The sequence below is a fragment of the Rhododendron vialii genome, chromosome 5a, assembly GCF_030253575.1.
Source record: "Rhododendron vialii isolate Sample 1 chromosome 5a, ASM3025357v1".
In the NCBI taxonomy this organism is placed as follows: domain Eukaryota; kingdom Viridiplantae; phylum Streptophyta; class Magnoliopsida; order Ericales; family Ericaceae; genus Rhododendron; species Rhododendron vialii.
Genome location: NC_080561.1, coordinates 5,626,266 through 5,642,249, shown reverse-complemented (window position 1 = coordinate 5,642,249; position 15,984 = coordinate 5,626,266). Strand labels below are relative to the sequence as shown.

The window sequence follows — 15,984 nt, the reverse complement described above, 5'->3', positions numbered from 1 at the left end:
GTTTTTTTTATGTCTTTTGCTTATATTTTTTAGCATAAATCTTAAAAAATATGCAATATAGATCTTGTTTGATAGATCTCGATTAGTTCTATAATACAAAATTTTAAAAATTATGAAAACCATTATAAATTAAAAGATATAAATAATTAAAAAATGACATATAATTCAAAAATGGACAATAAAAATGAGACGGAAGGCACATACCCAACATTCTGGGTAATAGTTAAAACCCATTATCTGGTCCTGAATCCTGATCTAGTGAGTAGTGCCCGATTATTCCCCACAAGAAAAATCAAAATCCACTCCATACGAGCACTGTACGTTCCCCCACAAGGCAAGGCAAAAGAGAGTCGAACAAGTGGAAACAGAAATGCTATCAGTAATGACTAGAAACCCGATATTCATCCTGATCCTACGTGTAAAGTAGAGTAATAATTACATTACAGACCAATATTTCCATTAGTTTTAAAACTAATAACAGTACCTTAGAAACAATCTCCCAGAATTTTTAGATATTCACAGTCAGAACCCTCTAGGTTATTCTATGCTTTCAATTTTTATTTCCGCATTTATTTTACACAGTACCCCCGGTGAAATTGGTATCAGAGCCTACAGTACTATTTGTTAATTCAAGTAGCCAGATTATTGTTTAGTTTTAGTAAGATTGTTTAGTTTAATGTTTATTCTCGATTAGTTTAGTTCTATGATTGAAGAACTTTTAAAAGCATTTAGTCCTAGTTTAAGTGAAATCAGATCTCAACAGTCTAGACAGTATATTCAGATTAAAACAGGGTTCCAGTTAGTAGAACAGCTCAGTTGTGGTTTAGATAAGAAAATCAGTTTAGAATGATTACTTTAAAGATTTACATTCAGAAATACTTAAAAGAATAAATAAATTAGAAGAAAAACAGTTAGTTATATCAGAAAAATTGCCTTGCAAGCAGGATTTAATAGATTTAACCAGTAAATTAGATACTACTCAGCCAAAAAATATTGAGACAGAAATCAGGAATTTAGTTAAAGACCTCAGAGTTGAAGTAGATAGAATAAAACAGAACTCAGTTGAAATCAGAAGAGAAATTGACGAGAAACTCCAGAAGATGGAGAATCTTTTGGAAGAAGTGAAGAAATTAGCAAATGGAGAATAATAGTGATAGTTTATTCTATTTGATAGCATTAGAAAACTCAGGAAAAATTCAGTCTGATCCTATTGGATTATCCAGCTTCAAACCAACAGGAAAAACAGATGAAATTGTCATTAAGCAAAATAATACTATCATAGAACTTCTAATTAGTCTTAGCCATAGACTAGCAGAGACATCAGAAAGGATAGATCAGTTATCTACTAGAGTAGATAAACTCCAGGAAAGAAACGCGTTAGAAGCTTTAACTTCTAAGATAAACCAGATCAGTATCTCGTCCTCAACAGGGCACTTAGAACCCAAAAAATCCAGTGGAACTTTACAGAACAATACCTTTTATTATAACATATTTGGCACCCCAGATCCAAACAAAGGAAAGAAACTAGAAATTCCTCAGTCTTCAGGAACTCAGTAATGGCATCTAGCAGTAAGACCAAGGTCAGCGGAATTCCTTTATTCAATAGAATATTTGGAAAACAGCCAATAGAAGAAAACAGAATTGAAGGAATCATAGATCCAGAAATACAATTAGATAGATTTAGAAATCACAGTTGAGAGATATTAGATCCAGAGATTCTATACAAATCACAAAATTTCTTCAATAGAGGAGTCAGAACTTACACCAGTTACCAAGAAAAACCAATTAGTGTAGTAACAGAAGATCAGACAGAAGTTTTAGAAATAATTACCCAAGAGAGCTTCAACAAGCTCAAAAGATTAAGATTAGGTCTTATACACCTAGGATTAATTACCATAGGAATCAAGGGATTAGCCAGACAAGATCTAGGAACCAAAGTTTTGGTTATGATCTTTGACAATAGATTTACAAATCAAGAGCAAGCTTTGATAGGAAGTATGGAATTAGACATGAACAACAACTGCCAGATTGTATATTGCACACCAGGTTTCCAGGTAACCTTAGATGAATTCTACCAGCATATAAGAATAGGAATTAAGACAAGAGGATATCATATGATCCCCAATGCTCAGAACCTTTTAGCATGCGTAAGCTTCATAGGAAAATTAAGTAACCATAGTAGCACCAAATATAAACTCAGAACAGATCAATATTTGAAAGCTTTAGGTACCAGAGGAATTCAAGTAATAGAAGCCAAAAAACGGGATTCAGAAATGTTAGCTGGACTTGAATGGAAAGTCACTAACCTAATTCCAAAAACACAGCTTAAACCAAATAATAATAGTTTTTATACTACGAGTTCAGGAGAAGTTAATCTCAGATTCAGCGATTATACTTCTATAGGAAGACATTCAGATGTTAGCAGTTCTATTCAGTCAGAAATAGAAACAGAACACATCTATATGGCATACGAACAGCCTCAGTTTACTTTTAATCAGTTATTTAAATTTAGTGAATCTGACATAATCAGGTTAAAGGAACTCCTAGAACCAGTTTATAGACCAGATTTAGATTATTATGATTATCAGATCCTAGAAGGATATTATACTCAAAAACTTGAGTATGAGCATCCAGAAATAGATGATAGCTCTCAGAGACAATATTTAATACAAAATAATATATTTGTCTTGGAAGAAAAATTTTTAGAATATGATACTAGTAGAAAAAACAATCTTTCAGTCGAAGATATGTTTTGCCACTCAGACCCTAGATCCAGATATTACCAACCACCAGTTAAAAATACAGAAAGTCATATGGTAGAAGTCAAGATGGAGACATACGATAGTACTCCACCAGTACTCCCAAATCAGGTTTATGAAATGGGAAACATTCCAATTAGCAGATCTAGAATCGAGCCATCAGCTCAAGAACTAGAATTTAGAACATATGGGAAAAGATTGCCAGCAGATAGAAATATAACCCTTATGGCACAAGCAGGCACGGGATTAATGCTAGACATTGCAGCATTTGATCCTCAGTTTCACAAAGCAGTAATAGACAGATGGGAACAAGCCTTAGTTAGAAAACTTTTAGAAATGACCAATTGGCACTCTTCAGCAGAGATGTGGTCATATTGCGAATCATTTTTAGGAGACACAGCAAAAGGGATTGTAGAAGCATACAAAAGAGATTTTGAAATACAATATGCGGCTTTAATAGCCCAAGGACCAAATGTCTACAATTTCACAAGTTTAGTTAAAACCCTAATTATAGGAGCAGATCCTAATAGAGGAAACACCACCTACCAGAATGTAGCTATAAGACAGTTAGAACAGCTTAAATTGCATAAATGGAAATATATAGTTAATTTTTGCAATGACTTTATAGCCCTTGCATCCCAGACAGGCAGAGCACTAGATCTAGAAATTAGTGATAAATTCTTCAGAAAACTTCCAGGCCCATTAGGAGAAGAAATATGGGAAAAGTGGAAAGTCACCAATGGAGATGAAAACCAACATTTAGGAATAGGTCCTAGAATTCAGTTTGTTTTTACAGTCTTAAGAGACAAGTGTACAACACTTGAGATCCAGAAAGGCATAAAGAAAAACAAGTTAAATTTTTGTAGCCAAGTCATATATACTCCACAACAGTATGGATATAATCAAGAAAAAAGAAAGAAAAAGAAAAATAAATTTTATAAATATCAGAAGAAAGCCAGTAAATACCATAAGAAAATAGCACAGACAGGAAAATATAAATACCAGAAACATGGCTATTATCCTAGAAAGAGATATAGGAAAAGTCAGTCTTATGAACAAGCATCCAGTAGAATGCAGTTTAAACCAAAACCCAAGAAACATTTTAGGAAGAAGGTTCAATCAACCCAAAACCGAAAATGTAAATGCTTTATATGCGACTCAGAAGATCATTTAGCCAATAAATGCCCTAATAAAGGAAAAAATCAGAGAAATGTAGAAAAGGCCAATCTTATGGCAGAATTAGGAGATTTTGATAATATAGAGTTTATAGAAATAAAACTAGAAGACAGTGACACTGAATCAATATACAGTTTGATCAGTACAGAACCAGAAGAGGTAAATTTTTTAGAAGAAAGTAATAGTGATAGCAGTAGTAGTTCAGAAGATGAACTTCCCAGTTATCTACCAGAATATACTTTTATGATTAAAAGTAGTACAGAATGTGTACACCAGTGGAAACACAATATAGGTCAAGACAGTGAACCTTGCTCAGAATGCAATGGTTATCCTTTTAGATTATTTAGAAGCATCTGTGAACATTGTAAGAAAAATATTTGCAAATTTTGTCTCAAGAAAAATTATCAGATAGATAGAGATTTGATAGATTTAAGTGGTAGCATACAACAACCAGTGTTAAACCAGAATTCTAAATTAGCACTCCAAGAAGCCAAGCTAGAAGCAGCTACAATTAGGTTAGATTTAGACAGAACCAAATTTCAGTTAGAAAAGCAAGTAGGAGAGCTAGAAAAGAAAATAGAAATTTTATCTATAGAATTAGAAACATATAGAATAGAAAATGGTAGATTAAGAAATCAGTTACATGAGAAAAACCAGCCTTTAAAATCAGTAGAGGTATTAGAAGACCACTGCAACATTGTTGAGTCGGTTAACAGAATAGGCGAAAACAGTCTTATAGAAATAAATTGCGAGATCTTATTACCAGCTAAAGGAAAGAATCCAGGTAAAATCATAGAAACCAAAGCTATGGTAGATACAGGAGCCAGTAAGAGTCACATTAGTCGTGATCTTATACCAATAGAATATTTTACCAAACCAGGATATATAGCTAGAGCAGATCTTATGAATAACACCAGCATTATTTATGATACATGTCTCATGAATAGCAGCATTAGATTTACCAACAGACTTCAACAGCAACATACCTACCCATTACCCATGGTATGGATAGGCGATATTAATCACAGCTATAAGTTTATCTTAGGATTAAACTTTATAGACAGTATGAATGGAAGCATCACATTTAGTAAACACTTTGTGACGTTTCATAAACGTAGTCTACAGGTAGAAACACTTCATGCCCAGCATATAGAATCAGAGTTGTCAGCTAAGCGTGGTGGAACCATAGATACAACTGAAAAAATAGCAGAAGAAAATAGAATAGTAAAAGAGAAAATAGCAGAAGCGTTAAGAGACGTACCATTTCCAGATACACAGTTAGATTCATACGAAGAAACCATAGATGACACCGTTGAAACAGAATTAGAATGGTTAATGGAAGAACAGCTAGAAGAACAGTTAATCCAGATAGACCATGATATAATAGATTTTTACCAAATTGAACATTCTTTGTCAGTTCTTGATCGCAAAAAGAAGAAAAGAACAGATAAAGACCTGTTAGAAGAATTAATTAGGTTAGCAGAAGAAACCCAGATTTTAGGAGAAAATCCAATCAAACATTGGAATAAAACCAAAACCCTAGCACACCTAGAAATCATTAATCCAGATTTTAAGATTAGTACCCAAAAAATAGTATACAATCCTCTAGACGTAAAGGAATTTGAAAAACAGATTAATGAATTACTCAATCTTAAAGTCATAACAGAAAGTATCAGTCCTCACAGAAGTGCAGCTTTTATGGTAAGAAACCATGCAGAAATTAAACGAGACAAGGCGCGAATGGTCATAAACTATAAACGCCTTAATGATAATATCCAGTTAGATAGTTATGATATACCTAGTAAAGAACAGCTTATTAATAGTATTCAAGATGCAGTAATTTTTAGTAAATTTGATTGTAAATCAGGATTTTGGCAGATTATGTTGGATCAGTCCAGCAGACCATGGACAGCGTTCACATGTCCTCAGGGATGTTATGAATGGATAGTCATGCCCTTTGGTTTGAAGACAGCTCCTAGTATTTTTCAAAGAAAAATGGATAGTATATTTAAAAATTATAATTCTTTTATTCTTGTTTATATTGATGATATTCTCATTTTCAGTAAGACACAGGAAGAACATTATAGGCATCTTAGGATAGCTTTTCAATTGTTCATAGACAATGGTTTAATTATCAGTAAGAAGAAAATGGAATTAAATAAAGACTATATAGAATATTTAGGAGTAAAAATAGGAAAAGGAAAGATCCAGTTACAACCACACATTGCACAAAAGATATTAGAATTTCCTGACAAAATAGAAGATAAGAAAAAGCTTCAGTCATTTTTAGGAACTTTGAATTATGCCAGACCCTATATAAAGGATCTCAGCAAAATCATAGGACCTTTGTACAGTAAAACGACCCCAACAGGTCAAAAATACTTCAACCAGCAAGATATTGATCTTGTTAGAAAAATTAAAGAAATTTGCAAAAATCTACCAGAACTAGATTTACCATTAGAATCTGATTACATAGTAATAGAGGTAGATGCCAGTGAGAAGGGATGGGGAGCAATACTCCTCAGTAAACCAACCAAGTATTCGGCAAAATCAACAGAAAAGATTTGTAGATATTCCAGTGGAAAATATAAAGAAAAAGGAAATTTAGCCAGTATAGACTGTGAAATTCTAGGAGTCATTAATGCCATTAACAGTTTTAAATTATGGTTATTTAAACCATTTACAGTTAGAACAGATTGTGAAGCAATTGTTAAATTCCATAAGCTTCTCAATGAGAAAAAGATTAGCACTCGTAGATGGCTTAACTTTGTAGATACAATAACAGGTAATGGTTACACAGTAGAATTTGAACATATCAAAGGAAAGGAAAACACTTTAGCAGATTATTTATCCAGAGAAATAAATACTAATATCTCTGATTTTTCAGATGGCATCTTCCAGCAGTATAACCAGTTCAACCAGAACAGATCAGAAGTTTTTAACTTTTGGGAGCGTAACTCTCAAAGTCTTTCCTGAACAATCCAGATCTAAATTCAGGTACCTCATCCACAATATCAGTGAGGAACAGAAGTGTCTTTTAGATAATCTTTGGGACTCTCACAAAGATGTTCCTAGATTTTTAGGTTGTCTAAACGCTCTAAACATTTTCTTTAATCAACAAAATGGGTCAAACCCAACAAAAAGATTTTCATTTTATTGTGTTGTCATAGGCCGTGTTCCAGGAATTTATTCCTATTGGCCAGAAGTTTTAAAACAGGTAGACGGAATCCCTTCCTCAACATGGAAAGGTTTTCATACTTTTACAGAAGCAGCTCAATGGGCAAATTGCGCCATTGGAAATAATTTTTATATTTCAGAATCTTCTAGAAGGTTAAATACCCAAGCAGCCCTTGAGACTGCAGGTTTTGAAAATAACCAGGTTTTCAATCAACCACCTTCTAACCAGCCATTCGGTCAGCAAATAAGATTTTGTAGTCATTGCGAAACAATGACTAGAAATTTTAGACTTTTAAATAAGAAAAACCAAGATTTTGAGCAAGCCAATCAACAGTTAATCAACAACCAGCGAAGGCTTGAAGAAGAAATAACAACTCTCAAAAAGAAGTTGTTAGAATCAGAAAAGGAGCTCAAAAAGATTAGAAGCCCTTTTACCCCACTGGTAAAAGTGAGAAAGCAGTCTTCCCCACTGGAAGATGAAGAAAAGAGTGAGTGGAGTAAGGAATACGATCCAATTGAGCTTTTACAGCCAAAAGCTTTTACCTTTCTCTCAAAATTCCCTCCAGATGTTATCAACCATATTCAGCACTTAGCCAGACAAGATAGAGCTCACTTCCAGGAATTTTTATTCTCAGAGCTGATCAAAATCAACCAAAATGAAGGATGTATTCCGGGTCTCACAATTTCCTGGAAAACTCTTTATTTACAAGAAAAAGATGTTGTCCCATGTCCAGAAATCAAACCAACCTGCATTCAAATACCTTTGGAAAGGATGACCTGTACTTGTCAACTCATTTACAGCATTCCCATGGCCAACATAGACATGAAGAATTTCAAACCCTTTTATCTTAATTTCAAGGATAAAATGGTAGAAATTACAGAAGCAACTCTTTTGGATTTCGGGCATATTCAACAAATTATATTCCATGATCCAGAAGATACTAACAGATTTGGAAGAAAGATTGCAGCTTGTGTTCTTAATTCCATGGCAGAACAGGGTACAGCAGTAGAAGCGGTTGTGGAATCAAAACTTCCAGAATGGACGCTTACAGGACAACTCATTCCTGCTTATCATAATATTCACATCAACACCAATCCAGCCAATACAATCCTCAGACGCGTTTATCATTGTGATAATGATACCCCATGGATTTGCGAGGCAAATTCAATAAGAAAACAGATCAGACATTCCATTGCCTTTACCATAGCTGAAGGATTTCATTATGATAGTCTGTATGACTACGGGAAGGCACCATTAATATGTGAAGACCTATTTCAAAAAATTAGGTCCAATGATCACATTCCAGAACTAAAATTTCATTTTGAAACAGGGCATGATAATTTAGTCAGGTATTACTTAGAGCAGAAAAACCAGCAAAGAACCATGATAGCAAAAGATGATCCATCCATCCCATCTGATAAGGAAGAAGATGAAGATTATGATTTCGATGATGAAGCCATTCATAATCTCAACAACACTATGGACGGATAAAAAGAAAGGTATCCACCATGACTGACTGACAGCAATCCTGTCATCACATGGGTCGATACTTTAGGAAATTTGGAAGTATTTGCCGAAAGCAAAAGATTGACTGACAACTACTTTCACTATTCCAACCACTCTTCACCAGCTGGACAGCTTTCGCTATTTCAACAACTTCTCACCAGCCAGACATAATTAGTGCAGCTACTTTTGGTCATTAGTCTTTGTAATAATAGAAGGACGGTCTTCTTTTTCAAAAGGAAAGTTGAAAGATGTGATGATGCGGGCCAGAGTTCACGCGGCATCTACTATTCTCTTTGAAAAACCGGATCACTTTTCTTATTAGGTTACCGGTCATGTAACTTTAGGATAGTCTATAAATAGAGTCAAGTCTTTAGTTTGTAGATACGACTCTCCTAGCATTTGAACACTTGCTATCTGTAAGCATTTGTTGCAATTGGTCGAGTCAATCTTCAGCAATTGAGTCTTTGTAATCAGCAGTTTGCAATAATATCGTAAGTCTCTCTTCATTTCTCTATTGTTCTTAAGGGACTCCCGAAAGGGAACACCCCTATGATTATAAACAAAATGAATACTGTATAAACCATATGCTTGTATTACCCAAAGAATTTTAATCCAGTTTTCATATCATGGTACCTTAAAATTTAAAATTTTTAAAGGAGTAATGACTTCAGGCCTTTAAACCATAAAGCCTTCTTGAGTCTTGTACCCGTTTAGCCAAAGGTGGCGTTGAGGGAGTAGTATTCGGAGGTAGGTTAAGAAGGAAAATAAGAAATTTCTCTAAACAAAAATTTTTGACACATAAGGAGAAAATGATAATGAAAAGAAAGATTAATCAATGGGTAATACGATATATGATTTTAACAGTATTTAAGTTGTTTTAAACAGTTCATCTGGATCATGTGGTGGTAAGTACCGAGTAGGATTTACAAATATTTGATCACAAACCCTTTGCATATATGAACAAGAAAGAACTTATTTTAATTCATATTCATAGATTACGAGAAGAAATACATTTCCAGAATTTTTTAATAGGTACACTTTTAAGGACGCCCATATATATTCACAGACCTAGATATAGTACCACACTTACCAGATTTATAAGAAAAGAACAGGATAAGCTTAGAGAATTAGAAAACCAGCTAGCAGAAGCAAAACTCCAGTATCACAGAACGAGACCATTTCAGAATTAGAACTAAACCATAATAGTTTAAAATTGAAGGTATAAGGTGTAATTAATTAAATTTGTCTCTACCAGAATCTCTACCAATGTCTCTACTCATAGCAGAATTGAAGTGGAAACCCAACTTAAACAAGGTGCGCGGATCAAAAAAAAAAACTTAAACAAGGTGCTCTCTTTCTCTCTCTTCAAGTTTTCTCCCATGAAATCGTTATTTAATTAGATCTTTTTCACGTTTGGAATGCTCTCTTTAATGTTTCTTGTCTTCCTTTACTTTGTTTCCTACAGTTTTAGTAGTAGTATTCTCCGAAGAAACAAAACTCACCCCTTTTTTCTAGCACAAGCTTCAAATCTTGGCTTGGCATTTCGGCTTTATTATCTGGAGATACTGAGCTAGGATTACAAATTCATCTTTTTCTGGCCTCTCTTTTGCTTTCTTGATTCAAGGTGTCAGACTCAATCCTTCTGCCCTTACCCTTTTGGTTTCTAAATGGAAATTTAGCTCAAGCATCGAAGCACCTTGTATTTAGTAAGTCCTCTTTTTCTTTCAGCTTTCTTTTGGGTTTTGGGTGTGTCTGTTTTATTCCTTTCTATTAATAGTTTACTTTAACTAATTTTTGTGGGTGAGAAATTGAACGCCACAACCTTCTGTTTTTAACACTTTTTCTGTGCTTTCAGGTTTGAAGCTTCCAGAGGTTCTTCATTTAGCCCTCAGAGTCCTGACTGGATGCTGTGGGTTTTTTGTGCTTCCCTTCTTCTGTATATGTGGTAACGAATCATGTAGGTTATTTCCCATTGATTTACTCCCTTTGACTGTTCCCTCCAATACCTCTATGAAAAATGTTAATAAGGCAAGGAAATGACAAAAAAACACAGTTTTCTATTTGTTAAAGTACCTTGAAAAGTGTTAAAAGTGCTGGGAACATGTGTGAAAGATTGAGTCTCGTATCGGATAAATAGAAAAAGAGTTGGACCTTAATATACAATTTAATGGCTCACCACTTACAAGACTTAGCCTTTTTAAGTAGATATGGGTCATTCAATGTATATTGGGTCCATGTGAAGTGGTGTGGACTCTGTGGATACTCCCCAACGGATTGGGCCTGCGCGCGCACCGGAGAACCTCAAGCGGATCAGACTCCCTCAGACTCCCAACAAAAAGTGCATCGGAAACAGTATTTTTTTTTTGTATTTATTGACAACAGGTTGGGCTGTCAGCCTGTCAATAGCATAACCGTCCTTCTATTTGAGGGTTTTGATATTCTCCAGTTATTCTCTTCATTTTGGCAGCAGTTTCAGTATTTGGTATAATGGGGAGTTTGGTCTGGCTAGTGCATATGCCTCTTCTTATCATTGGGGCATTGTCTGTAGCAGTTGCAGAACCTGGTGATGTGAATATTGGAGCAATATTCACATTTAGCACCATCAATGGAAAAGTGGCAAAAATTGCCATGGAAGCTGCTGTACAGGATGTCAACTCTGATCCCAATTTTCTTGGTGGAAAGAAACTGGCTCTTTCTATGCATGATTCCAACTACAGTGGATTTCTCAGCATTATGGGGGGTAATCAAAACATTTCCATTCATCATAATTTGTCTTAAGGATTTTAATTCCTCTTTTCTTTGTATGTCCAATTCCATGTTACCAAAACGCTAATACTATTTTGAGGTACTTTTTGGAACTCGCCTGAAGAAAAATAGTACAACTTAGTTCTAGTACACCTTTGTTCCAAAACGGTGACTTTAGCGATCCAAAGTGATCTTGAAGTTATTCATTTAGCAATCAGAGAGATTGAAGATCTATCAAGATAAATCATAAGAGAATTGGCCATGATACTTCTAGAATTGTGTTTTATATGTACAATTGGACAAAATAATACTCCATTTTATTAGAAGATTACCTCTTCTTATATTGTAATCTATAGAAGCCTACTAATCCTACCATACCACAATTTAAGACATGTCACATACCTCGTTCTCGTACATGTTCCTCCTACTGGAACAATCTGTGTTCCTGGTAAGATAGGTCTAAATAAACAGTGTCATGTTGCTCTCATCCTACCATACCCTTTCAGATCTTGTGATTTTTTAATATCTTCTCTCTAATTGTTCACAGCATTACAGTACATGGAGCTTGACACCGTAGCCATTATCGGTCCACAATCAGCCGTGATGGCTCATGTACTCTCATATCTTGCAAATGAACTCCATGTCCCTATGCTGTCATTCACTGCATTGGATCCCACCCTTTCACCTCTCCAATACCCTTACTTCATCCAAACAGCACCCAATGATCTGTTTCAGATGACTGCCATTGCGGAAATGGTTAGTTATTTCGGTTATAGAGAGGTAACTGCGGTCTTCTCTGATGATGAGCAGAGCCGAAATGGCATAAGTGTGCTAGGTGACATACTCGCTGAGAGACGCTGTAAAATTTCATATAAAGCAGCCCTTCCCCCTGATCCCACTGCAACCCGAGAGGACGTTAAGAATGCATTGATTAAGGTTAGGTTGATGGAATCTAGAGTCATTGTTCTACAGACTTTCAAGATAACAGGCCTTCTGGTTTTCGATGTGGCCCAGTATCTTGGGATGATGGACAGTGGGTATGTTTGGATTGCTTCTACTTGGCTCTCGAGTGTTTTGGATTCTAGTTCGCCAATTTCTCATAATACTGCCAAATCCATCCAAGGGGCTATCACCCTTCGTCACCACACACCAGACTCGGAAAAGAAAAGGGCTTTCTTAACTAGGTGGAATCAGTTGAGTAACAACTCAATTGGGTTGAATGCTTATGCTCTATATGCTTATGACACTGTTTGGATTATTGCTAATGCGGTGAAAGTGTTTTTGGAAAATGGTGGCAACATTTCATTCTCTAACGACTCGAGTTTAAGTGGTCTGGGTGGAGGGACACTTAATCTTGCTGCGTTGAGCGTGTTTGATGGCGGGAAGCAGTTACTTAGCAACATATTGCAAACCAATATGACAGGTTTAACTGGTCCTCTGGGATTTAATCCAGACAGATCTCTAATACATCCCTCCTATGATATCATCAACGTTATTGGGAGTGGGTTCCAGCAGATAGGATACTGGTCTAACTATTCTGGACTATCTGTTGAATCACCAGAGGTGCTTTACACCAAACCGCCTAACCGTTCAAGCTCCAACCAACAATTGCACAGTGTGGTATGGCCCGGGGGCACGAAGATTAAGCCTCGTGGTTGGGTGTTTCCAAACAATGGGAGGCAGTTAAGAATTGGAGTTCCAAACCGCGCTAGTTATAAGGCTTTCGTTTCACGAGTCAACGGTACTAATAAAGTCCAAGGATATTGCATAGATGTTTTCGTTGCTGCGGTAAAGCTTCTTCCTTATGGGGTGCCTTATAAGTTCATTCTGTTTGGAGATGGTCACAAGAACCCAAGCTATGCTGAACTTGTAAATAAGGTTGCATTCAATGTGAGTACAAAAACTAACCAATGTTTCTATTAGTAAAATAAAAAGTTTGGGTATTTGATTTCTGCTAATTTCCATCTAGGTCTTTGATGCTGCTGTTGGTGACATTGCTATTGTCACAAACCGTACAAAAAATGTGGATTTTACTCAGCCTTACATAGAATCGGGGCTAGTCATAGTGGCGCCTTTGAGAAAGTTGAACTCAAGTGCTTGGGCTTTCTTGCAGCCATTCACTCCCCTAATGTGGGGAGTCACTGCAGCCTTTTTCCTTATAGTTGGAGCAGTGGTGTGGATTCTGGAGCATAGGATAAATGATGAATTTCGCGGGCCTCCTAGGAAACAGTTAATGACGATTCTGTGGTGAGTACTCTGTTATCTCATTTGATCTCATAATATATGCTGGATATAGTAAGATTTATAGCCATCTTTTAAGAATGTATTTAAGTATTTTGAACTCCTTGAAAACCATAGACCAATACGCTAATCCATCTAGGTAACAATAACCTTGCATTAGATTTTAGGAAAAATTTCAAGTTGTTCATAGTACTGTCCTTATTTTGGAAGATATAGTCTGTTTTCATCATCTGATAATCTCTACTATAACATGTTCATCAGACTTGCTCGCAATTCCTGATCTGCCCTTGTTCTCTTTACTTGCAGGTTTAGCTTCTCAACTATGTTTTTTGCCCACCGTAAGTAGCCTCTCAGAAAATCAAGCTCAATCCTTTCAAGTTATTTTGGACTGGTAGCCCTAATCAAATGGTAGTGACACAAAGTGCTTCAAATTTTCAGGAGAAAATACAGTGAGCACGCTTGGACGAATGATCCTAATCATCTGGCTATTTGTGGTTTTGATTATCAACTCAAGCTATACTGCAAGCCTGACATCAATTCTCACAGTGCAACAGCTAGCCTCAAACATCAAAGGGATTGACACCTTGATAGCCAGCAATGTCCCGATTGGTTTCCAGGTCGGGTCTTTTGCAGAGAACTATATGAGTGAAGAACTTGGTATCTCCAAATCTAGGCTTGTTGCACTTGGCTCGCCAGAAGAATATGCTATGGCCCTTGAGAAAGGAACTGTTGCTGCTGTGGTTGATGAACGACCGTACATAGAGCTCTTCCTCTCGACCTACTGCAAGTTCTCCGTTGTCGGTCAAGAGTTCACGAAAAGTGGGTGGGGATTTGTAAGTATCTCAGAAGTGAGCAAGTAATAACAAGTCTTTATCTATGTTACTTGGTTTGAAATTCTCTCAGTAATCATAAGTTCCAATTTACAAAATTCATATTAGGAACAGATTATGAGTGTCTTCGTGTAGGAAAAAATCAGAGCAAAATGTAACGAAGACCTCTGTGTGCTTGAAGTCGACCCAAATGAGAAAGGTTTCAATTGAATTTGAATCCTTGTATCATGTCGTCTTCATAGTCTTGGGTGCTTTACAGACGCAAACAAATCATTATTTTGAAGGTTGAAAGCCCCATTATTTGTTGAACATCCAATCCCTTCAGCCTTCTTTTGCTTCCTCAAAAACATATAAATCGATACGATGGAATTCATTGTTCTACCACGAGTCTTCTTCTAAAGACACACTCATCTTCCAAAAAGGACCATTCATCACTGGTAATATGAAGTTCATTGCCAAGTCTTCTAGTTTGTAACGTCATCATTTTGTCTTCATTGTGTGATTTTGAATCATTGTTTTCGTCGTCGTTTTGATGCATTATCAGGCATTTCCAAGAGACTCTCCCTTAGCCATTGACATGTCGACTGCCATTCTCGCACTGTCAGAAAACGGTGAGCTTCAAAAGATTCACGACAAGTGGCTGAACAAAGACGTTTGCGGTTCAGAGAGATCTCAGCTTGACTCGAGCAAACTCCATTTGAACAGCTTCTGGGGACTCTTTGTCATCAGTGGCGTCGCGTGCATTCTCGCTCTCCTTGTGTATTTCTGCATGATGCTGCGCAAATTCAGCAGATACTTTACTGAAGTACATGATCCATCTATCCATGGCAGCTCCCGTTCTGCACGAGTCCAGACGTTCTTTTCGTTTGTGAATGAGAAGGCAGAGGTATCCAAAAGCAAGTTGAAGAGGAAACGGTCTGAACTTTCATCTGATGTTAGTAGGAGGGAGCTCGAATCTACAAATGGATCAGAAAGAATAGAAACTGGAAGCGATACTTGGCTTCATTGATTAGTTGTTGAATGGACGTCTTAAACATTTTTTCTCTGCTTGTGCTTCCAGAGACAATGGAAGGAGTGTTTTCAGAATTGAAAAGAGAAACCTGAAGGATATATAGGACAAGATGATGAACCAAACAGCGAACAAAAACCAGGAAGCACCGATGAGCCACATGCAGGGAAACTTGCAGTTGTGGTTCTGGCTGGGCTCCTGGTATACTGCACTAATACGTATAGGTTTTTGTAATTTAACCGATGTTCCTATAGTGCAAAAGCAAATATGTTTGGTATTCCCTTGTAACTTCCCCGTATGGGTTATGTTCGTGTATCTATTTCTTGTCTGGGAGAAACTAATGGAGCTCTCTTTGATCACCCAGAAGCGAAAGCTGAATCAGTAGCAGGTTATGATATAGAAATATGCACAGGATGCGATCGTTAAGAGCTCACTGCCGGCGGAAGCCAATGTCCGCTTGATCCTTAATAGTTCACTGTTGCATACATATGTTCTTGAATCTGGGATCCTAATCTGGGAAAATGAGTTCTTTCTCTTGGA

The 15,984-nt window shown here is 36.3% G+C and overlaps 1 protein-coding gene across 9 annotated transcripts; it reads left to right on the top strand.

Moving 5' to 3' along the window:
* The first annotated feature begins 9,979 nt into the window (after positions 1–9,979).
* On the top strand, positions 9,980–15,807 carry LOC131325525 (glutamate receptor 3.2). Of its 9 annotated transcripts, none has more exons than XM_058357837.1 (8): positions 9,980–10,325; positions 10,475–10,576; positions 11,087–11,359; positions 11,912–13,254; positions 13,334–13,611; positions 13,912–13,943; positions 14,044–14,461; positions 14,980–15,807. In XM_058357837.1, exons 3-8 carry the CDS (start codon positions 11,107–11,109, stop codon positions 15,002–15,004), a joined length of 2,349 nt encoding a protein of 782 aa, XP_058213820.1. In that variant the 5' UTR covers positions 9,980–10,325; positions 10,475–10,576; positions 11,087–11,106; the 3' UTR covers positions 15,005–15,807. The 9 variants fall into 9 exon arrangements, with proteins under 9 accessions (XP_058213820.1, XP_058213818.1, XP_058213817.1 ...); XM_058357835.1 differs by having other exon boundaries at positions 9,985–10,243; positions 10,475–10,564; positions 14,044–14,438; XM_058357834.1 differs by having other exon boundaries at positions 9,985–10,243; positions 11,090–11,359; positions 14,044–14,438.
* Positions 15,808–15,984: the final 177 nt, after the last annotated feature.

Coding starts and splice junctions, on each gene's coding strand:
- LOC131325525 (XM_058357835.1), top strand. CDS start 11,107: ATGGGGAGTTTGGTCTGGCTAGTGCATATGCCTCTTCTTATCATTGGG. Junction 13,255..13,333: donor TAAATAAGGTTGCATTCAAT/GTGAGTACAAAA, acceptor ATTTCCATCTAG/GTCTTTGATGCTGCTGTTGG. Junction 13,612..13,911: donor CAGTTAATGACGATTCTGTG/GTGAGTACTCTG, acceptor CTTTACTTGCAG/GTTTAGCTTCTCAACTATGT.